This window comes from Salvelinus sp. IW2-2015, linkage group LG33, assembly GCF_002910315.2.
Source record: "Salvelinus sp. IW2-2015 linkage group LG33, ASM291031v2, whole genome shotgun sequence".
Lineage (NCBI taxonomy): Eukaryota > Metazoa > Chordata > Actinopteri > Salmoniformes > Salmonidae > Salvelinus > Salvelinus sp. IW2-2015.
The window spans coordinates 14,627,956-14,651,554 of NC_036872.1; the positions used below are offsets into that span (position 1 = coordinate 14,627,956).

The 23,599-nt window shown below is 41.2% G+C and overlaps 1 protein-coding gene across 2 annotated transcripts in view; it reads right to left on the reverse strand.

Annotated features, from left to right (window-relative positions):
• The window catches only part of LOC111957357 (transmembrane protein 132D-like), a 204,107-nt gene that overhangs the window by 8,624 nt on the left and 171,884 nt on the right, over window positions 1-23,599 (reverse strand). For both annotated transcript variants that reach the window (XM_023978126.2, XM_023978127.1), the window contains 2 exons: window positions 17,553-17,761; window positions 3,375-3,648 (listed from right to left, as the gene is read on the reverse strand). In XM_023978126.2, the coding sequence (XP_023833894.2) occupies window positions 3,375-3,648; window positions 17,553-17,761 (483 nt within the window). The remainder of the gene's footprint in view (window positions 1-3,374; window positions 3,649-17,552; window positions 17,762-23,599) is intronic.

Below are 23,599 nucleotides of genomic sequence, written 5' to 3' on the forward strand. Positions count from 1 at the left end.
CTGATGTATCAAATACTTATGTCATGCAATAAAATGCAAATTAATTAKTTAAAAATCATACAATGTGATTTTCTGGATTTTTGTTTTAGATTCCTTCTCTCACAGTTGAAGTGTACCTATGATAAAAATTACAGACCTCTACATGCTTTGTAAGTAGGAAAACCTGCAAAATTGTCAGTGTATCAAATACTTGTTCTCCCCACTGTATATCACGTTTGGGGTCACTAAGAAATATCCTTGTTTTTGAAAGAGCACATTTTCTGACCATTAAAATAACATAAAATTGATCATAAATACAGTGTAGACATTGTTAATGTTTTAAATGACTGAAGAGGTGACTCTGGGATGCTGGCCTTCTAGGCAGCGTTGCAAAGAAAAATCCATATCTCAGACTGGCCAATAAAAAGAAAAGATTAAGATGGGCAAATGAACACTGGACAGAGGAACTCTGCCTAGAAGGCCAGCATCCCGGAGTTGCCTCTTCACTGTTGACATTGAGACTGTTTTTTTGCAGGTACCATTTAATGAAGCTGCCAGTTGAGGACTTGTGAGGCGCCTGTTTCTCAAACTACACTCTAATGTACTTGTCCTCTTGCTCAGTTGTGCACTGGGGCCTCCCACCCCTCTTTCTATTCTGGTTAGAGCCAGTTTGCCCTGTTCTGTGAAGGGAGTAGTACACAGCGCTGTACAAGATCTTCAGTTTCTTGGCAATTTCTCGCATGGAATAACCTTCATGTCTCAGAACAAGAATAGACTGACAAGTTTCAGGAGAAAGTTCTTTGTTTCTGGCCATTTTGAGCCTGTAATCGAACCCACAAATGCTGATGCTCTAGTCTAAAGAAGGCCAGTTTTATTACTTCTGTAAATCAGAACAACAGTTTTCAGCTGTGCTAACATAATTGCAAAAGTGTTTTCTAATGATCAATTAGCCTTTTAAAATGATCAACACAGGAGAGATGTTTTCTGATAATGGGCGCCTGTACGCTGTCATGACTGTCCTGATCAGGTCAGGTTACAGACCACAACCCTACAGATTATCTCTCAACCCCAACAGAGGAGGAGAGATCTAGGGGTCTGAAGATGTGGGGGTTTTATGACCCCTCACGCCCCTGGTAAATCTTAGGCCACACAACATTCCGGTGTCCCCTCAATATGGAGAACCAGCCTCAGAACATTAAACATGCAATAAAGGGACTTTGGAACAATGGTTTCCGTCAGCCACAATGGTGGTCATGACGATAGATGGAATATGAAAATGTATGTCATTTTTGTTTTGTTATTAAAGGTTAATAGATGACGTTATTACGAAAACATAGTAACGTTAAGAGTTTTCCTAGTATATATTTGATGTTTATACATTGTACGTTGTGTGGAAAATGTCCAAATCAAAGAGAATGTTTTGGTAAAGATGAAATGTGAAGTTAGTTGTCTAAAATTGGATTTGAGTAAAATCTAGACCTGGCCTCTTAACTTGGTACGCCCAGAGAATTGCCCTAAAGGCGGTTACGCCCACTTCTGACCCGAGGGTATAAAACCTGTGAGTTAAGAATTAACATATCAGACTAAGTGACCCGAACTGCAGCCAAGGTCTAAAAAGTCAACGAACCCAAAACGCAACACAAGTTTGAAGACAAAGAAATCTTTTTCTACCCATGCTACGGATGAGTAGCTGTGTCTAAGCGGGTGAATTCAAGCCAAACCACCTAGCCTCCACTCCCCATCGAATCGTGGTATCTACACTGTTTCATTCCTACGCTGTGAGCTCTGAGCTACAGAGCTGTCTGTCCTCAGAAGACCCCTTCCAGAGCAAGGGCAAGGAACAGACCAGTAAGCCAAAAAGGACACTGACATCATGAGGACAACTAGAGAGTTGTGCCGGAGAAGTGCGTCATTGAGCAGCCTGAACGGTCCACGCGGGGAATCCACAGAGACCTTCCACACGTAATTACATCATTATATTCTGACCCATAAGAGCGGCAGTTTGGGGCAAGGCTAGGGATAGAATAAGCACAGCTGACAAATTCACCCAAATGTATATTTATCTCGTGTACTTTCTCTTTTTCTCTCTTCTAAATCCCCATTTTGGGTAACACGCACCATAGTATGTTGGCCCGTTATATTAAGTTCTAATCAATAGCCTAGAATGTGTTGTTGTGTATGTGTATCTTTTATCATCATTTTAGCTTTCTAGTAAATAAATAATCAACTAAGATTGGTGTGGTACGAACTCATTGGTGAGACCCGGGTCCGTGCAGATTCCCGGATTATGCGACGTTCAGAACGAGACTGTAGAGGTAACTGATTAATTAGCGGCTGTTGTAAAATCGATATTCTGATATTCTTTGAGTTAATTTGGGAAATAAAAACTCAATAAAAATAATTTTCCCATGGTGCCCCAGGTTAATGAGTTAATAATTGCTTGATTCAGTTAATCACGCAATTATAAACCTTTAATCATTCGCTGAGCAACAGTCGTCACATTAACTAATACAACGTCACGACAACGCCTATGTAGATATTCCATCTACAATAGTCATTTACAACATTAACAATGTCTACACTCAATTTTATGTTATTTTAATGGACAAAAAATTAGCTTTTCTTTCAAAAACAAGGACATTTCTAAGTGTCCCCAAACTTTTGAACGGTAGTGTATATTATTATTATTTTTAACTGCATTGTTGTTTAGCGGCTTGTATATAAGCATTTCACTGTTGTATTCGGCGCATGTGACTAATACAATTTGATTTGAGCTCTTTGTGAGGGAAGGAGTGTGACAGACTGGTAGTTTGGCCTGTCTCATCTCGTGCTTTTGGGCTGGGGAGTATTTTCCTCTGTGCCCAGCCTAACGGGAGGCAGGAGCCAGAGGACGGGTAGTGATGAGTGTGGAGGTGAGGGTACATCTGCCTGCAAGACAGATGGATGAGTCCACACTGTCAAGATGCTGATCAGTTTCACACAGATATCATTAACTGACTGCTATTTATCCAGTTAGTGAGAGATGGCATGCTTACACTCTGCACCAGGGTGAGGCCCCATTTACTGTAACCACAGCCCAGACCTGGAGACATGTGACCATTGATAACCACCTGTCTGGCTGACTGAATGCATAAATATAGATTTTATCTCCTCCACTCAACATTTGCAAATCCCATTGTTATGACTGACTTAAGATGACTGTTTTAAAGTATTTTCAGCCCTAATATTAAAACAGACAGCGATGTTTTACTGTTCTATTTTCCAACTCCTTTCACCTCCCCTTACTCCTCTCTATTCACACTTGTTCCGTTTATTTTTTCTCATCCGTTGTACTGATACACCTTATTATAACACACATACTGTACTGTACACGCATGCAGACACATACAGCGTACCTGGATGGTGGTCATCCCCATGTCCAGTCCCACTAGTATGCGTCCGTCCTGTAGCTGAGCTATCTGGGGGTCCTCCACCTTCAGGAAGTCCCACACCAGCCCAGTGATGTCCACCTGCCAATCACTGCCCAGCATGAAGGTCAGCTGACCACGGGGGTCGGCAGCTTCGGCCACAAAGTGTGTCAACACTCGAACCATGGCATTCTGGTACTGTAACGTGCAGCTCCTTCCTCTCCGGTCTTCATCATCCTCATCATCACTGTCCAGTGCAGACCTGCCATTACAAACAAAGCCAGTCATATAACATGAGAAACTAACCCCAACACTGGACAAGTCTAACATGAACATCTCAAGTCTAACATGAACATCTCTAACACCCACCAACTGATAGAAAATTATGTTCAGGACGCTATAGGCAACCAGTGTGTCTCAATGAGAATATTTATTGCAGTGTGAAAACAAGGCTTACAAGGTTACAATGTTGCATTTGTAAAGTTGCTTTTAAACAAATAACTATGTCATACATATACAGAACACTTTTAGTAAGATAAATATCAGTGTCTGCTTTGTAAAAGTAAATCTGCCAAAGCAGCACTGGTGTCAAGCAGTGGGACAGGACAGGCGTGCCTCTGATAAACACCAGTGCTTTGTCAACAGTGTGCTAATCACAGCACTGCAAAAAGTTAAATCTAAGCAAGCCTAAATATCTTATATTGAGTGATAATTTAAAAAAAATCTTACCAAAATAATTTTGCTTATTTGAATCTTAAATGGCAACTCCAACAATTTTAAACCTAATTTTCTTGATCTCCAGCACAATACCAGTGTCTACATATGTGAAAACAGCATATTTCTACATTTTGTAAAACAAATAAAAAGTTGCAAAGTTCTACCCGATCATCAAAAGTTAAAACAGTGATTTTCAAACACCGAGATTCGCGGTGACGTAGGGAACAAAAAATAATACTCTCCCTCTGGCTAAAAACTCGTTGCAGGTTTTCAAAATCACCGTTTTTCTTACTTTTAATCCTACCCTGTGAGCATTTTGTAGGAACTTATATTTTTAACCACAGATCATAGGAATGTGCCGTTTCCATATACAGTGCTGTGAAAAAGTATTTTCCCCTTTCAAATTTTCTCCACTTTTGCATATTTTTTATACTGAACATATCAGATCTTCAACCAAAACCTAATATTAGATAAAGGGAACCTGAGTGAACAAATAACACAACAATTACATACTTATTTCCTTTATTTCATAAACAAAGTTATGCAACACCCAATACCCAATGACCCTGTGTGAAAAAGTAATTTCCCCCTTACACTCAATAACTGGTTGTGCCACCTTTAGCTGCAATGACTGCAACCAAATGCTTCCTGTAGTTGTTGATTAGTCTCTCACATTGCTGTGGAGGAATATTGGCCCACTCTTCCATGCAGAACTGCTTTAACTCAGCAACATTTGTGGGTTTTCAAGCATGAACTGCCACAACATCTCAATTGGGATTAGGTCTGGACTTTGACTAGTCCATTCCAAAACTCAATTTCTTTTGCTTTTCAGCCATTTTCACGTAGACTTGATTGTATTTTGGATCATTGTCTTGCTGCATGACCCACCTGCTCTTCAGCTTCACCTCACAGATGGATGGCCTGACATTCTCCTGTATAATTCTCTGATACAGAGCAGAATTCATGGTTCCTTCTATTTAGACAAGTTGTCCAGTTCCTGAGAAAGCAAAGCATCCCCAAACCATCACACTACCACCCCCACAGGTTCTTACTGTGGAATGCAGTGTTCGGTTTTCGCCAGGCATAATGGGACCCATGTCATCCAAAAAGAATGTCAGGCCATCCATCTGTGAGCTGAAGCTGAAGCGCAGCTGAGTCATGCAGCAAGACAATGATCCAAAACACACAATCAAGTCTACATGAAAATGGTTAAAAAGCAATTTAAAATATATTTTACCTTAAATTGTCTTTAAAAAAAATGTAAGTGAATTATCACTTACGTAAGTTTTTGTTTAGATTACATAAGATATTTAGGCTTTCTTTGATTTCACTTTTTGCAGTGAGGGCCTCGCCTATCCTGTTGCCTCATCACCTCACGTCTGGCAATAAACACACACAACTACAAGGTTTGATATCATAATGGGAGAGAAAAGAGTGAAAGTTAATCTCTTGAAATGTAATTCTTGTGATTATCCTCTCTCATTGTATTTTTTCCTGTCCGACACCGTTATTCCTCGATGTGTGGCAGAATGGGGTCTGGCAATGAAGAGTGAAGACACTAGCTAAGATGGTTAGAGATCAGCCTTAAGGCTCAGGATTCCCACTGACAAGATAAGAAGGATTTCAGAACGAGGGTTATTTTGACAAGTACTCACAGCAATTAATTAGTATTCAGTAAAACATAATACAACAAGTAAAGTGAATAAAGAATTGCAAATGCCTGTCTGCGTTTATTACACTGCGGTGGGACATTTCCAACTTAACTGTAGTTTGGGTTTAGCAGCCCTTAGTAATATGGAATATGCCTCGAGGTGCCGATTCAGCAGATACCAGATTACATTTGGACCTGGCAAAATGTGGAAGCTATACCATCCACTAGGGGCAACATGAGTGCCTATTACCATCTAGTAGGTTTGCGGCTTGCTAGGGTGTTGTGGATGGGGATAGTGGATGGGCATTTAAGCCACTGACTGGTTCCGAGGGTCACGTGCTAGGCACTCATTTTAGTTTTAAGCCTTTCCCAAAACCTTAACCCTTAACCACTCAGAATTAATGCCTAAACTTAAGTTTAACCCTATCACTAACCTTAACCCTAAACTTAACCATTCGAAATTAATGCCTAAACGTAAGTTTTTGTTTAACTTTTGCAGAGTTTGGCTGACAGCTAAGATATGCCACTATGGCGTAATTCTGTTGCTGCAGTTATGCCACGGGTTGGCATTTTATTTGGAGATTGGGTTGGGGTTTAGCTGATCTAGTTTACAAATACTGTAGTGAGGGTCTTCCCTTGACATGTCCTTTACAGCAGAGCTCCCAGCTCCTATAGGCCAGGGTATGGGTAGTGGACAGGTCCAGTCCAGGGGGATAATTCCAAGTATGGGTAGAGGGAGAGGATGTGATTGGGGCAGAGCGAGAGCATGTGATTGGGGCAGAGCGAGAGAATGTGATTGGGGCAGAGTGAGAGAATGTGAAAGGGCAGAGTGAGCGCAAGTGATTGGGGCAGAGAGAGCAAATGTGATTGGGACAGAATGAGCAGACAACAGAGGTCCTGTGTGCATTATCAGCTGATGGCTCCCAATCCCTATTGCTAGTATTTTACTCCTGACATAAATCTAATCTGCAGGAAGGCACGGTGCAGCGATCTCCAATCTAATCTAAGATTAAAGGCCCAGTGCAGTCAAAAACGTGATTTCCTGTGTTTTATATACATTTCCACACTATGTGGTTGTACTGTGAAATTGTGAAATTTATGATAATGCCCTTTTAGTGTAAGAGCTGTTTGAGAAGACTGCCATAAATTTCACCCTGTTTCTGTGGGATGGAGTTTTGGCATTCCATGGGGATATCACCATGCGGTAAATTAATCTAATAGACCAATAAGAAGAGTCCAAACCTCTCTGCCAATAACAGCAAATATTCAGTTTTCCCCTCCCCACTCAGACCACTCCCAGACAGTCCAAGCAAAAATCTTGCTTGATAAATTGCCCGTTGCTGAAAAGCTATTTTGTTTCTTTTTGACCATTTTAATTGAAAACAATCACTATAACCAGGTCTCCATCCAACCTTTTTATGCCAGTAAAGTACATGTCGGATAAAAAATGTCACGGCAGGCCTGATGGAAACAGCAATGTTTTTGGTAAACTTTTGAAATGTCGACCAAATAAAATACACTAGACAAGGTGGGATATTTGTGTGTTGGTAAAATTCATTATGGGAGAAATGGCGGTATATTGGCAAATGTATAAAAAAATATATATATATCACATTTACATAAGTATTCAGACCGTTTACTCAGTACTTTATTGAAGCACCTTTGTCAGCAATTACAGCCTCGAGTCTTCTTGGGTATGATGCGACAAGCTTGGCACATCTCTATTTGAGGAGTTTCTCACATTCTTCTCTGCAGATCCTCACAAGTTCTGTCAGGTTGGATGGGGAGCGTCGCTGCACAGCTATTTTCAGGTCTCTCCAGAGATGTTCAATCGGGTTCAAGTCCGGGCTCTGGCTGGGCCACTCAAGGACATTTGGAGACTTGTCCCGAAGCCACTCCTGCATTGTCTTGGCTGTGTGCTTAGGGTTGTTGTCCTATTGGAAGGTGAACCTTTGTCCCAGTCTTATGTCCTGAGCACTCTGGAGCAGGTTTTCATCAAGGATCTCTCTGTACCAGTGTTTCCTCTGCGTTCATTTAAGTGTGGCGCTACACCACGACAGAATCATTCCCACCACACCAAAAGAAACATAGTTTCAATAAAGTTCTGTAAAGCACATTTACCTTTCTTGGTAAATAGATAATCTCAAGAAAGTGACCAGTGCCCGGGTGACCAGTGTACGATACAGACGCTCTGCGGCACGAAACACAATTCACTTGAATCACTTCAGAATGCACCTGCGCGAGAAATGGTACACCAGGGACCAGTGCGCGAGTGACCAGTGGGCAATACATAAGCTCTGCGGTGCGAAACACAATTCACGMGAATCACCTCAGAATGCACCTGCGCGAGAAATGGTACACCAGGGACCAGTGCGCGAGTGACCAGTGGGCAATACATAAGCTCTGCGGTGCGAAACACAATTCACGTGAATGACCTCAGAGTGCTCCTGTGTGAGAAACTGCAAGAAAGGTATGTTAGCTTGTTTGTTTGACTAACGTTAGCAAGCCAACTAGTCGAAGACACTTGGACCTTTTATCTAAAACGACCCCATAAAGAAAATTACAATTAAAAACAGGTTCATCCCCTGGTTTGACTGTGATCTGGCAGAGTTACTTCACCTCAAGAATTTCATTTGGCGAAATGCTCGGAACATACACTAAGGCTGACTGGCTCTCGTTCAGGCAAATGAGAAATAAGTGCACTCAGGCTATCCAGAAGGCGAAAGTTAGATACTTTAAGGAGCATTTCTCTCTCTATGGGTCAAACCCCCAAAAAAGTTATGGAAAACGGTTAAAAACCTAGAGAATAACCCCTCCTCCTCACAGCTGCCCATGTCCCTTAAAGTTGATGATGTGGTTGTTACTGAAAAGAAGCACATGGCTGAGCTTTTTAAATCACTACTTCATTAAGTCAGGATTCCTATTTGACTCAGCCATGCCTTCTTGCCCGTCCAACATTTCCTCATCTCCCACCCCATTCTAATGAGACTAGCCCCGATGTTCCTTCCTCTTTTCCCCCTGCCCCGCTACAAAGTTTCTCCCTGCAGGCAGTCACTGAGTCCGAGGTGCTAAAGGAGCTCCTTAAACTTGACACCAAAAAAACATCTGGGTTAGATGGTTTGGACCCTTTCTTCTTTAAGGTTGCAGTCTCTATCATCACCAAGCCTATCTCTGACCTCTTTAACCTCTCTCCTCTCTGGGAAGGTTCCCATTGCTTGGAAGGCCGCCATGGTGCATCCTTTATTTAAAGGGGGAGATCAAGCTGATCCTAACTGTTATAGGCCAATTTCTACTTTGCCCTGTTTATCGAAAGTGTTGGAAAAACTTGTCAATAATCAACTCACTGGCTTTATTGATGTCTATAGTATTCTCCCTGGTATGAAATCTGTTTTTCTGCTCAGGTTATGGATGTGTCACTGCAACCGTAAAGGTCCTAAATGATGTCACAATTGTTCTTGATTCTAAGCAATGTTGTGCTGCTATTTTTATTGACTTGGCCAAAGCTTTTGATACGGTAGACCATTCCATTCTTGTGGGCCGGCTAAGGAGTATTGGTGTCTCTGAGGAGTCTTTGGCCTGGTTTGCTAACTACCTCTCTCAAAGAGTGTAGTGTATAAAGTCAGAACATCTGCTGTCTCAGCCACTGCCTGTCACCAAGGGAGTACCCCAAAGCTCGATCCTAGGCCCCTCCCGGATTTTGTGTTAAACGCTCTACAACAAAGCTTTCTTTTTGTACAAAGCTTTCTCCGCCCTTAACCTTGTTCTGAACATCACGAAAACAGAGGTGATGTGGTTTGGTAAGAAGAATGCCCCTCTCCCCAACGGTGTGATTACTACCTCTGAGGGTTTAGAGCTTGAGGTAGTCACTCATCTCTGTATACCCGTCGCAAGACCCACTGGATGATGCTTATTTATAAACCCCTTTTAGGCCTCACTCCCCCCTATCTGAGATACCTACTGCAGCCCTCATCCTCCACATACAACACCCGTTCTGCCATTCACAATCTATTAAAGGTCCCCAAAGCACACACATCCCTGGGACGCTCGTCTTTTCAGTTCGCTGCAGCTAGTGACTGGAACGAGCTCCAAAAAAACACTCAAACTGGACAGTTTTATCTCCATCTCTTCATTCAGACTCAATCATGGACACTCTTACTGACAGTTGTGGCTGCTTAGCGTGATGTATTGTTGTCTCTACCTTCTTGCCCTTTGTGATGTTGACTGTGCCCAATAATGTTTGTACCATGTTTTGTGCTGCTACCATTTGTGCTGCTGCCATGTTGTGTTGCTACCATGTTGTTGTCATGTTGTGTTGCTACCATGCTGTGTGGTCATGTGTTTCTGCTATGCTATGTTGTTGTTTAACTTCTCTAGGATAGGGGGCAGTATTTTCACGTTTGGATGAAAAGCATACCCAAATTCAACTGCCAGCTAGTCATCCCCAGAAGATAAGATATGCATATTGTTAGTATATTTGGATAAGAAACACTCTGAAGTTTCTAAAACTGTTTGAATCATGTCTGTGAGTATAACAGAACTTATTTAGCAGGCAAAACCCAGAGGACAAACCATTTAGATATTTCTTTTTTGAGGTCACTCTTTTGAATGAGTTTTCATTGGGAAACCATTGGGACCTGCTTGCAGTTCCTATCGCTTCCACTGGATGTCAACAGTCTTGAGAAATTGTGAGGGTGAGGGTATTCCTTTGTGTAATGAAGAAGTACGGCCATCTTGAATGAGAGTCACATTAAGTGTCCTGTTAGATAGAAGCGCTAACCAGAAAGCTGGCTATAGTTGGTTTTAATCCTGTATTGAACACAGATCATCCCGTCTTCAATTATATCGATTATTAACGTTAAAAAATACCTAAAGTTGTATTACAAAAGTAGTTTGACATTTTTGGGCAAAGTAACCTTTGAAATATTTCGTAGTCACGTTTGAGCAATTTGGAAGCAGTGTTTTTCTGGATCAAACGCGCCAAATAAATTGACATTTTGGATATATATCGACGGAATTAATCGAACAAAAGGACCATTTGTGATGTTTATGGGACATATTGGAGTGCCAACAACAGAAGCTCGTCAAAGGTAAGGCATGAATTATATTTTTATTTCTGCATTTTGTGTCGAGTCTGCAGGGTTGAAATATGCTTCTCTGTCTTTGTTTACTATTGTGCTATCCTCAGATAATAGCATCGTTTGCTTTCGCCGAAAAGCCTATTTGAATTCTGACACGTTGGCTGGATTCACAACCAGTGTAGCTTTAATTTGGTAACTTTCATGTGTGATTTAATGAAAGTTCGATTTTTTAGTAATTTTCATAGTAATTAATTTGAATTTGGCGCGCTGCATTTTCTCTGGCTTTTTGCCAAGTGAGACAGTAGCGTCCCGCCTAAACTCAGATTTTTGGAAATAAATATGAACTTTACCGAACAAAACATACATGTATTGTGTAACATGAAGTCCTATGAGTGTCATCTGATGAAGATCATCAAAGGTTAGTGATTAATTGTATCTCTATTTCTGCTTTTTGTTAAACCTCTCTTTGGCTGGAAAAATGGCTGTGTTTTTCTGTGGCTATGTACTGACCTAACATAATCGTTTGATGTGCTTTCGCCGTAAATCCTATTTGAAATCAGACATGTTGGCTGGATTCACAACAAGTGTAGCTTTAATTTGGTGTCTTTCATGTGTGATTTCATGAAAGTTTGATTTTTATAGTAATATATTTGAATTTGGCGCTCTGCATTTTTACTGGCTTTTTGCCAAGTGGGACGTTAGCGTCCCACATATCCTAGAGAAGTTAAGGTCTCTCTTTATGTAGTGTTGTGGTGTTTTAAAAAAAATCCCAACCCCCATCCCCGCAGGAGGCCTTTTACCTTTTGTTAAATAAAGGTTAAATCAATTAAATAAATAAATAAACTAGTTAACTACATAAGCTAGCTATAACCTAAAAACTCTACTACCATAATTTAGATCTATAATATTGCTGCCACAATTGTAACGGCAATTAGCTATCCAATATCCCTGAGTATGTTGATGATAGAAACATGGTTAACTAACGTTACTAGTCTAGCAAGTTAGCTAGTTAGTTCGTTTGGAACTGTGTCAAGTGCAAGCAAGATAGCTCCATTTATCTGTCTTCGATTTGATATTTTTTTTCTCAGAATAGTTTATTGAAATATTTCCAGCCACAGCAGCGAACGAGAAAGCGAGAGCAGTGACAAGAGTGTCAGGTAATGTTAACTTAGCTAGCTAGCGTCAAATCAGCCTGATTTAAATTGAACTTTCTTTCGTTAGTTAACTCCTTAAAAGCTTAAGCTATCGGTTTTATAACAAGTGTGATCGATTCTTGGCTGCTGTTTGACAAACAAAAATAATCTTGCTCTTTTGTCCATAATAATCTTATCATGTAGCCTATACCCGCACTGTATATGCAAGCTGTTAGCTAGAGCACATGTGCCAATACCAGAGTGGGCACTTACGCTATATATTTTTGTGACAAAACCATCAGTAGAATTAATTTTCACATTGGAATTTAACCTCAAAAGTTATTTTTATGTGCACTATGTCATCATGCACAGCCTTTTATCCACAAACAAGTTAATTTGATGGAAAAACATCTCTGGTGGAAAAATGTGCATATTGTTTTCGGTGAAAATCGGTCGCCAATTGGGTGGAAACCTAGCTAATAACGTACTTATTTGTTTCCCAGAATTATTTGATATTGAGATAAAAAAACGGCTGCATTGGACCTTTAATCTAATAGGTAAATCCAACTCGGGGAACAACCTACATCTGAAAGAAATTTCTCTCTCCTTCATTCACTCTCATTCCCAGATTGAGCTTGGGAAGAAATGTTTGTGTCATGCTGATTTTCCACTGCCCCGTGGACTCTGTTAGGTAATTGTTTTGGCATTTTTCTGCATGTTGTTTTTCTATTACAAAGACCTAATGAAGGTCATTTGAGGAGAGATGGACGGAACTGCAGCTGCATTTTCTCTTCCAAGAAAATCTATAACTTTTATGGTCTACATTTCTGAGCAGGTGCACTTGAATGTCAAATGTCAAAGGAGGCCAGTTAGTGTCATTGTTTTGGCAAGGTCAGCATTTGAGGATAACACACAAGCACTTTTTTTCATTTTTTTCCACACAAACCCTTACAGTGGGAAGAAAAAGTATGTGGCAGCAAAGCAGCCCCAAACCATGATGCTCCCTCCACCATAGTTTACAGTGGGGATGAGGTTTTGATGTTGGTGTGCTGTGCCTTTTTTTCTCCACACATAGTGTTGCGCGTTCCTTCCAAACAACACAACTTTAGTTTCATCTGTCCGCAGAATATTTTGCCAGTAGCGCTGTGGAACATCCAGGTGCTCTTTTGCGACTTCAGATGTGCAGCAATGTTTATTTTGGACAGCAGTGGTTTCTTCCATAATGTCCTCCCATGAACACCATTCTTGATTAGTGTTTTACGTATTGTAGACTCGTCAACAGAGATGTTAGCATCTCCAGAGATTTCTGTAAGTCTTTAGCTGACACTCTAGGATTCTTCTTAACCTCATTGAGCATTCTGCTCTGTATTCTTGCAGTCATCTTTAGTGGACAGCCACTCCTAGGGAGAGTAGAAACAGCGCTGAAATTTCTGCATTTATAGACAATTTGTCTTACAGTGGACTGACTTTTAGAGATAATTTTGTAACCCTTACCAGCTTTATGCAAGGCAACAATTCTTAGTCTTAGGTCTTCTGAGTTCTCTTTTGTTCGAGGCATGGTCAGCATCAGGCAATGCTTCTTGTGAATAGCAAACTAAAATGTTGTGACTGTTTTTCATGGGGCAGGGCATCTCTAACCAAAATCTCCAGTCTTGTCTCATTGATTCAACTCCAGGTAAGTTGACTCCTGACTCCAATTATCTTTTGGAGAAGTCATTAGCGTAGGGGTTCACATACTTCCCCCAACCTACACTGTGAATATTTAAATGATGTATTTAATATAGACAAGAAAAATACAATAATTTGTGTGTTATTAGTTTAAGCACACAGTTTGTCTATTGTTGTGACTTAGATGAAGATCAGATCAAATTTATGTAGAAATCCAGGTAATTCCAAAGGGTTCACATACTTTTTCTTGCCACTGTATATTATAAGAAACATGCAGATGTTCTAAAAACAGAACATAAGAAGCACTTCCCAAATGCAACCTGTAACAAAAGAAACATAGCCATAATAAGAAAAGCATCATGACATGTTGCACATCCCTCACAGAGAGCACACTTGTATCCCTGAGCGAGGGGAATTAATTAATGTCCCTGCTTGTAAATGGTTATCTTGGAGGGGGCTGGGAGGGTGGGGACGTGCCCAGGGGTCTTGACTTCCAGGGGACTGCCATTGATTTTGTTAGTCAGTCTCACTCAGATATCATATTAACATGGCATAAGTCATGGCAAAATTTGTAGAATTGTAGGAATTTAGCTTTAAAGGCCCCCACCAGAGGGCAATGCCACCACTGTTTCGATGTAATTCCTGTCCTAAAGCGTTAAGTCTTGTTTAGGTTCCACCTTTGAAGAATGATGCAGGCTTCTAATACATATTCAGGAATTGGGGGTGGGAACGTTGTGGTGATTTCCACGTGTAGCAGAGAAATAACAACAAGTAGGGCTGTCAGTGCAGCTAGCTAGCATTATCGAGCTAGCAATCTGTTACACCGTATTCAAAAGATTAGCCAGCTGCCTAAGCTATGGCTGGTTCTGGAGATGGATTTGTCACAGGCATTTAGGGAAAACTTTGCCACAGACGGATAGGAAAAAACTTTGACATCTCCAAAGTTTTGGCATGTTCCATTCGGCCGCGAATCCGCCATAGATATAGAAAGAATAAGATGAAGCTCTGGTAATATGGATAGCCTAACTATTGAAAGGATTGGACTAGAGATGCGCCGTGTTCATTACATTACATTCTAATGAACACGGTGAAACCTTTGGTAGGCTACTGGCAGACTATTTGGCTAAATTCAATTTAACACTAAAACATTCCTCTCCACCGTCAAGAAAAGAGGCCACTAAAATGTTTTACCACAAGGTGGCGGCCCCCCAACCAGAAGCTAGAGCCGGCCCTGACTGTCATTCCCCCTCCCGCTCTCTTTGTCTCTCCTCTCTCTTTCTTTCTCTCTCCCCCGTGTCTGTGTGGAACACTTGGCAGCCTATCAGACGGAGGCAGGTCCCTTCTCTTGGTATTGTTGCTCTGAGTGGCCCCCTGCTCTGTGGACGGGTGCTGGTGCCCGCTCTTGTCACCAGTCACGCTGCTACTTTGCAAGGTCACGCATGTTATTCCCTGATAAACAAAGACGGTCTGTCTCCAAGAGGTCTGTCGGCAGCCATGCCAGACCGGACACACTCTCATCAACAACAACAGAAATGGGCTGTCCCAACACACATTTGGAAAACAACATCGCACATAACACAACAAGCCCCCACAAATCCAAACTACAGTGAGCTCCAAAAGTATTGGGACAGTGACACATGTTGTTGTTTTGGCTCTGTACTCCAGCACTTTGGATTTGAAATGATACAATGGCTATGAGGTTAAAGTGCAGACTGTCAGCTTTAATTTGAGGGTATTTTTATCCATATCGGGTGAAACATTTAGAAATTACAGCACTTTTTGTGCATAGTCCCCCCATGTTAGGTGATCAAAAGTATTGGGACAAATTCACTTATAAACTCAGCAAAAAAAGAAGCATCCTCTCACTGTCAACTGCGTTTATTTTCAGCAAACTTAACATGTGTAAATATTTGTATGAACATAACAAGATTCAACAACTGAGACAAACTGAACAAGTTCCACAGACATGTGACTAACATAAATGGAATAATGTGTCCCTGAACAAAGGAGGGGGGTCAAAATCTAAAGTAACAGTCAGTATCCGGTGTGGCCACCAGCTGCATTAAGTACTGCAGTGCATCTCCTCCTCATGGACTGCACCAGATTTGCCAGTTCTTGCTGTGACATGTTACCCGACTGTTCCACCAAGACACCTGCAAGTTCTCTGACATTTCTGGGGGGAATGGCCCTAGCCCTCACCCTTCGATCCAACAGGTCCCAGACGTGCTCAATGGGATTGAGATCCGGGCTCTTCGCTGGCCATGGCAGAAGACTGACATTCCTGTCTTGCAGGAAATCATGCACAGAACGAGCAGTATGGCTTTTGGCATTGTCATGCTGGAGGGTCATGTCAGGATGAGCCTGCAGGAAGGGTACCACATGAGGGAGGTGGATGTCTTCCCTGTAACGCACAGCGTTGAGATTGCCTGCAATGACAACAAGCTCAGTCCGATGATGCTGTGAGACACTGCCTCAGACCATGACGGACCCTCCACCTCCAAATCGATCCCGCTCCAGAGTACAGGCCTCGGTGTAACGCTCATTCCTTCGACGATAAACGCGAATCCAACCATCACCCCTGGTGAGACAAAATCGCGACTCGTCAGTGAAGAGCACTTTTTGCCAGTTCTGTCTGGTCCAGCGACGATGGGTTTGTACTGACTGTAAGCTGTTCATGTCTTAACGACCGGTGCATGTTCATTAATTGTTTATGTTTCATTGAACAAGCATGGGAAACAGTGTTTAAACCCTTTACATTGAAGATCTGTGAAGTTATTTGGATTTTTACAAATTATCTTTGAAAGACAGGGTCCTGGAAAAAGGGACATGCTGAATTTATGTGTATTAAAGTAGTCAAAAGTGTATTATTTTGTCCCATATTCCTAGCACTCAATGATTACATCAAACTTGTGATGCAGTGTTGGATGCATTTGCTGTTTGTTTTGGTTGTGTTTCAGATGACTTTGTGCCGAATAGAAATGAAGGGTAAATAATGTATTGTGTCATTTTGGAGTCACTTTTATTGTAAATAAAAATAGAATATGTTTCTAAACACTTCTACAATAATTTGGATGCTACCATGATTACGGATAGACCTGAATGAATCATGAAAAATGATGAGTGAGAAAGTTACAGACGCACAAATATCATACCCCCAAGACATGCTAACCTCTCACCATTTCAATAACATGGGAGGTTAACTTTTTTGGGGGGGTATGATATTTGTGCGTCTAACTTTCTCACTCATCATTATTCACGATTCATTCAAGTCTACCCGTAATCATTCTAGCATCCAAATTAATGTAGACATGTTTAGAAGCAAATTCTATTCTTATTCACAGTAAAAGTGACTCCAAAATGACACAATTCAATATTTACCATTCACTTATCATTCATACCCTCAAATGAATGCTGACAGTCTTCACTTTAACCTCATAGTCATTATATCCTTTCAAATCCAAAGTGCTGGAGTACAGAGCCAAAACAACACAAAGTGTGTCACTGTCCCAATACTTTTGGAGCTCACTGTATATGCCTCTTTGTCAGTCAGTGAAAAAGTTTAATGAGCCAGAAGCCTTTATTTCCAGGCTGGCAGGTGAGGGAGGGGACACTTTCCAGATACAATAGTGAATATGTCCAGTACTAATTCCAGTAGGTAGACCTGAGGAGTGTGAGGCCAGCAGAATTAGGTGTTGGTGGATAAGGTATTAGAGGAGACGAGGTCTTGGGCCCGGGGGGAGATGTGTGACCTTCACACAAAGGTTCATACAAAGTGCAGAACAATATCATATGTTGAAAATAAGAGCTTTTGTGCATGCTCTTTCGATCATCTCCATTTTCTGTCCACTTACCTGGCGAGGACTGCATGGGTGAAGAGTCTGTCTATGTGATTCTATGGAGGGGGACGAGGGACACATACCTTTGGCTGCTGGTCATAATGGGCACCCTCCATCCCTTGATCTGGCTAAGCTCTGTGTCAGACACCTCGATCTGGAGGGGCAGCCGTGGGATCCACACGTTCATCTCCAGCTGGGCACTCAGGTAGCTGTAGGTGAAGTTCACCATCATCCTCACCTTGCCCTTCATCTCCTTCCCATTCACAAACACGTAGTCACACCTGTCTGACACCTGGACAGGAATAGGAGAGGAGAGGAGAGAAGCATGTGTAAGTGTCACCTAAAGAGATCCCCAACCAAGCAGCACCATCAGAACCAGACAAATCCAACTCAATGGACAAGGCTGGACACAAGCATGCACGTGGACACACACAGCTTTATTTTCATGACATTTCTGGACTTTTTGGGGAGTAAAAATGTTTCAACATTAAAAATACTATTTTCCCTAACCCCTAACCCTTAACCTAACTTTAACCCTATCCTTAACCCCCAAAAACCCTAACCTTAAGTCTTACCCTAACCTTAACCCCGAAACCTAACCCTTAAGCTTAAAATAGCATTTGAACAAATTTAGGACATGGAAAAAGTCCTGACTTTTTAGTTCTTGTTTTCCTACCTTGTCAGGATATTGGGGTCATGATAAGGTAGGAGAACAAGTACACACACACACACACTTTTCACACTGCAATGTACTGTAGGTTGTCTTTTATTTTCACCCTAAAATGGACCAATATGAGATGCACTACAGTGTTGTGTGTCCCTCTGATACATTTTATCTAGCGTTTGTTCTTTGAAAAATAAGATGAAAGCTTCACTGTTCATCCATACTCTTTATTCCCAACTACAAAAGGAGAAAGGAGGTGGGCAGGGGCACATCTTAAATGTGTGGAGGGAGGGTTGCAATACAGGCCCTTAGATTACCAACGCATCTGCCCATGGCTACATAGTACCAACAGAATGTAGAACCAACAGATGGCAGCAAGAGAAAGGAAGGCAGGTCCCCACTGATAACATGAAAACTCAAAACCATCTGTTTTACAAATGGCCTTTCAGAGGAAATCACTGGGCCAATTGCATGACATTGAAAGAGGCAGGGCTTCACAGCTCGTCATCGCGTTAGCTGGCTGACTCGCCCCTTCACTAGCAACTACTCTTTGATCCACACTCAGCCTCCATTTTCTCAAAGCCTTATGATGAAGCCAGTTTAGCACCACAAATACAAAACACATACACACACAACCAACAAGGTCATTCAGAGGTGTGGCCGGCAGCTGCAGGAGTGCATCAAACACAAAAACACATGCACACACACACACAAAGATTCTAAAAGCATATGGAGTAGACAATTAATCAATTTTTTAAAGCAGATATTATGAGCAAACTCCCATTAGCAGTTTACTACTTCAATGAGACGAATTGAGATTCATTCATAAAATATGTTTTTCAATTTCAAAGTTGTTTCTTTACTGTCAGATATAAAAGACATGAATAAGCATTCATCATTCACAGAACAGAGAGTGTATCCTCAAGTAAAATGGCTTGTGTGACAGATAGCCAGCTCCTCCGGAGCTCTCCTCTCCCTGCATCACTGCTTGTCTGATGCAGCTTAAGAACCAGTGGCGTAGCTTGTGCCTGTGCGGTCACACCAGGGTCCGCGACGTACATGGGCCCGGTGACAGGCCCGGATCTGCGGAGCCGCGGGCCCCATATGTAATATGAATACCATCCCACCATCCTCAAGTATTAATTGTTGACGCGGGTCCATCACATCTACGATTTGACGAGAAGATCTTTCTTTAACGTAGGTTATATGATAAATGATCTCATTGATGGGTTCACCAGCAAAATTATATTAATTTTCTAAATAAATTCTATTATTCAATAGTTTCAATACCATGTTAAGATAATGAAATGCATTCTGGGATTCATTGTGCAAATTCTCTCCAAAGCGTTGTTCTTATTTATTTTTCAAGAAACCAACAATGCAAAAAGAAAAAAAGGACATCAAGGACAACTAAAATCAAAACAGCAAGGCCAACTGTATATGTTTGAGTGCATATCTGGCACTATTTACATATGTGTGTCCATGTATGTGTGCATTTGAATGAGAGTGTGTGTATATGCATGTGTACAAACACCTGCACGGCATCAGCCTCAGGCAAACTGACATTAGCTGTAAAAACATTGCCCCTCAGTGTCATTCAAACTTACTTTTGATTATATTTTGATTTTTTTTTCTTTATTTTTGACCATTCTATCTCTCGCCCAGCAACTCCACTCCCAATTCCACATCCCAACCCTCAGCTTCCCTCAACCCATCCCACTTATCTCTGCTGGCCACCCTCTTCAGATTTCTAAGCAACATAAACTCAGTAAACAATTATTTAATCCATCTAAACTTAGCAAAAAAAGAAACGTCCCTTTTTCAAGACCCTGTCTTTCAAAGATCATTTGTAAAAATCCAAATAACTTCACAGATCTTCATTGTAAAGGGTTTAAACACTGTTTTCCATGCTTGTTCAATGAACCATAAACAATTAATGAACATGCACCTGTGGAACGGTCGTTAAGACACTAACAGCTTACAGAGGGTAGGCAGTTAAGGTCACGGTTATGAAAACGTAGGACACTAAAGAGGCCTTTCTACTGACTCTGAAAAACACCAAAAGAAAGATGCCCAGGGTCCCTGCTCATCTGTGTGAACGTGCCTTAGGCATGCAGCAAGGATGCATGAGGACTGCAGATGTGGCCTTCACACATTTGACGATCTTCTCGTCAAATCGTAGATGTGATGGACCCGCATCAACAAATTGCAATGTCTGACTGGTGAACAGCGCTACAGGGAGACAGGACGGACAACTGATCGTCCTCACAGTTGCAGACCACGTGTAACAACACCTGCACAGGATCGGTACATCCGAACATTACACCTGCGGGACAGGTACAGGATGGCAACAACAACTGCCAGAGTTACACCAGGAATGCACAATCCCTCCATCAGTGCTCAGACTGTCCGGAAGAGGCTGAGAGAGGCTGGACCGAGGGCTTGTAGGCCTGTTGTAAGGCAGGTCCTCACCAGACATCACAGGCAACAACATCACTTATGGGCACAAACCCACTGTCGCTGGACCAGACAGGACTGGCAAAAAGTGCTCTTCACTGACGAGTTGCGGTTTTGTCTCACCAGGGGTGATGGTCGGATTCGCGTTTATCGTCGAAGGAATGAGAGTTACACCGATGCCTGTACTCTGGAGCGGGATCGATTTGGAGGTGGAGGGTCCGTCATGGTCTGGGGCGATGTGTCACAGCATCATCGGACTGAGCTTGTTGACATCGCAGGCAATCTCAACGCTGTGTGTTACAGGGAAGACATCCTCCTCCCTCATGTGGTACCCTTCCTGCAGGCTCATCCTGACTTGACCCTCCAGCATGACAATGCCAAAAGCCATACTGCTCGTTCTGTGCGTGATTTCCTGCAAGACAGTAATGTCAGTGTTCTGCCATGGCCAGCGAAGAGCCCGGATCTCAATCCCATTGAGCACGTCTGGGACATGTTGGATTGAAGGGTGAGGGCTAGGGCCATTCCCCCCAGAAATGTCCGGGAACTTGCAGGTGCCTTGTTAGAAGAGTGGGGTAACATGTCAGAGTGGGGTAACATGTCACAGCAAGAACTGGCAAATCTGGTGCAGTCCATGAGGAGGAGATGCACTGCAGTACTTAATGCAGCTGGTGGCCACACCAGATACTGACTGTTCTTTTAGGTTTTGACCCCCCCTTTGTTCAGGGACACATTATTCAATTTCTGTTAGTCACATGTCTGTGGAACTTGTTCAGTTTGTCTCAGGTGTTGAATCTTGTTATGTTCATACAAATAATTACAGGTTTTAAGTTTGCTGAATATAAATGCAGTTGACAGTGAGAGGACATTTCTTTTTTTGCTGAGATTATATCTTTCAACTATGCTGTGAGGTTTAACGTACATTTTCAATCTATCTAATCGAATAGAATCCACAGATTGCGAGTTAAAGATAAATATTTTTACTGAGAGTATTAGTATATTAGTAATTGACTGACCCGGTCTCTCCAGATCTCCTAACAGTACTATTTCTGGGTAAATTTTAGATCAATGTTATGCATTTTCAGCCTTTCCTGAACCTGAGACCAGAAACAGGCTACCTGAGGGCAATACTAAAATAAATGGCCTATTGATTCTGTATCCTCACAACAAAATCTTCAGAGCTTTGATGATTTTATGCTCCAAATATTCAACATTTTGTTGGTGGCAAGAATTCTATATAATAATTTTAGCTGAAAAGCACGAAGTCTTGAATCTTGCGTCGTTTTATATATCAACTCATATGGAATCGGTACATTAAAAATCTCTTCACAACTATTTTGCAATCTGTATGGCACAGTTGTCAACATACTGGTTCTCAAATGAAACTGGTATACTTTCCTATTTTTATTCCTCCGCCAGTTTTAATCCTTTATATTGTGCAGACAGACCAGTTCCCTACCTCCTCCCTCTGCCACTTGCCTCCTCCATTTTTGGGTTAATACTGTAATCAATTGGTCGTACTCTTGGATTGAGCAGACCTTCCCGTACAATTCTGATAACTCCACGAAAGACACAACTCTACCATTCCAATTTACAATATAATTTAAGAACAAAATACCCTTTTCAAACATTTTTCCCATAAATACTGGTATTTTATCAACCAGCACATTTGAGTTCAGCCATAATATTTGTTGTAATATTTGTTCTATATTTTCAGGGGGATGAACTTGAAATTGTAGCCAGCTCTGCGATGCTTGTTTGAAAAAGAGAGATACTTTGAAAAAAGTATCACTTTCAATTAATCGAGACATGGCAATCTGCACAAAGGCAAGAAGGCCATTTTTAAACAATGGATGAGCTTTTCTTCGTAATCTACTTGAGAACCATTTAGGGTTCAAGTAAAACGTTTGAGTAAGTGAAGCTTTTGGAGAGAGGATTAGTGCTTTTATATTTAATCATCTCAACCCACCTAATTCATATTCATTATATAGATCGGCATGCTTTATTTTGTCTGGTTTAGAGTTCCAGATAAAGCTAAATATTTTTTGCTCATATGATTTGAAAAATGAATCAGACGGAGTAGGCAGCGCCATAAGTGAGTAAACTGAGATATGACTAAGGAGTTAATCAGGGCAATTTTTCCATAAATAGACAGGTATTTACCTCTCTCCTCTCCTCTCCATTTTCTATTGAAATTCATTGTGGAGCTTATTTATATATTTTGTGATATGAATACCAAGTATGTCTACTTCACTGTAAGCCCATTTTATAGGTAAACTGCAGGGTAATGTAAAAGCAGTATTTTTTAAAGAACCCATAACTAATATTGTACACTTATCATATTTAGGTTTTAGTCCAGAGAGTCCAGAAAAGTTATCTAGATCTTCAATGAGACGTTGCAGGGATCTAGCTTGCGGACTTAATATAAAACTTGAGTCATCGGCATACATGGACACCTTTGTTTTTAAGCCTTGGATTTCTAATCCTCTAATGTTGTTATTGGATCTGATTTTAATAGCTAGCATTTCGATTGCCATAACAAATAGATATGGTGACAGCGGACACCCTTGTTTAACTCCTCTTCACAATTCAAAACTGTGAGAAGTAGCCGTTATTTACTATTTTACACCTGGGGTTGCTATACATTACTTTTACACGTTTTATAAGAGAATCACCGAAATTGATAAAAATCCAGGCATTGATAAATAAAATCCAGTCTTACTTTGTCAAATGCCTTTTCAAAATCTGCTATAAATACCAGGCTTGGCTTCTTAGATGTTTCATGATGTTCTATTATTTATAGAAGTTGTCGTATATTATCTCCAATGTATCGTTCTTGTAAAAAACCTGTCTGATCAGGATGAACAATACCTGGTAAAACCCTTTCAATTATGAGTGCTATGCATTTCGCAAGTAATTTTGCATCACAACATTGAAGTGTAAGGGGCCTCCAGTTGTTTTAGACTGGATCTTTATGTTTGCCATCTGGGTTTGTTTTAATAATAGTAAAAT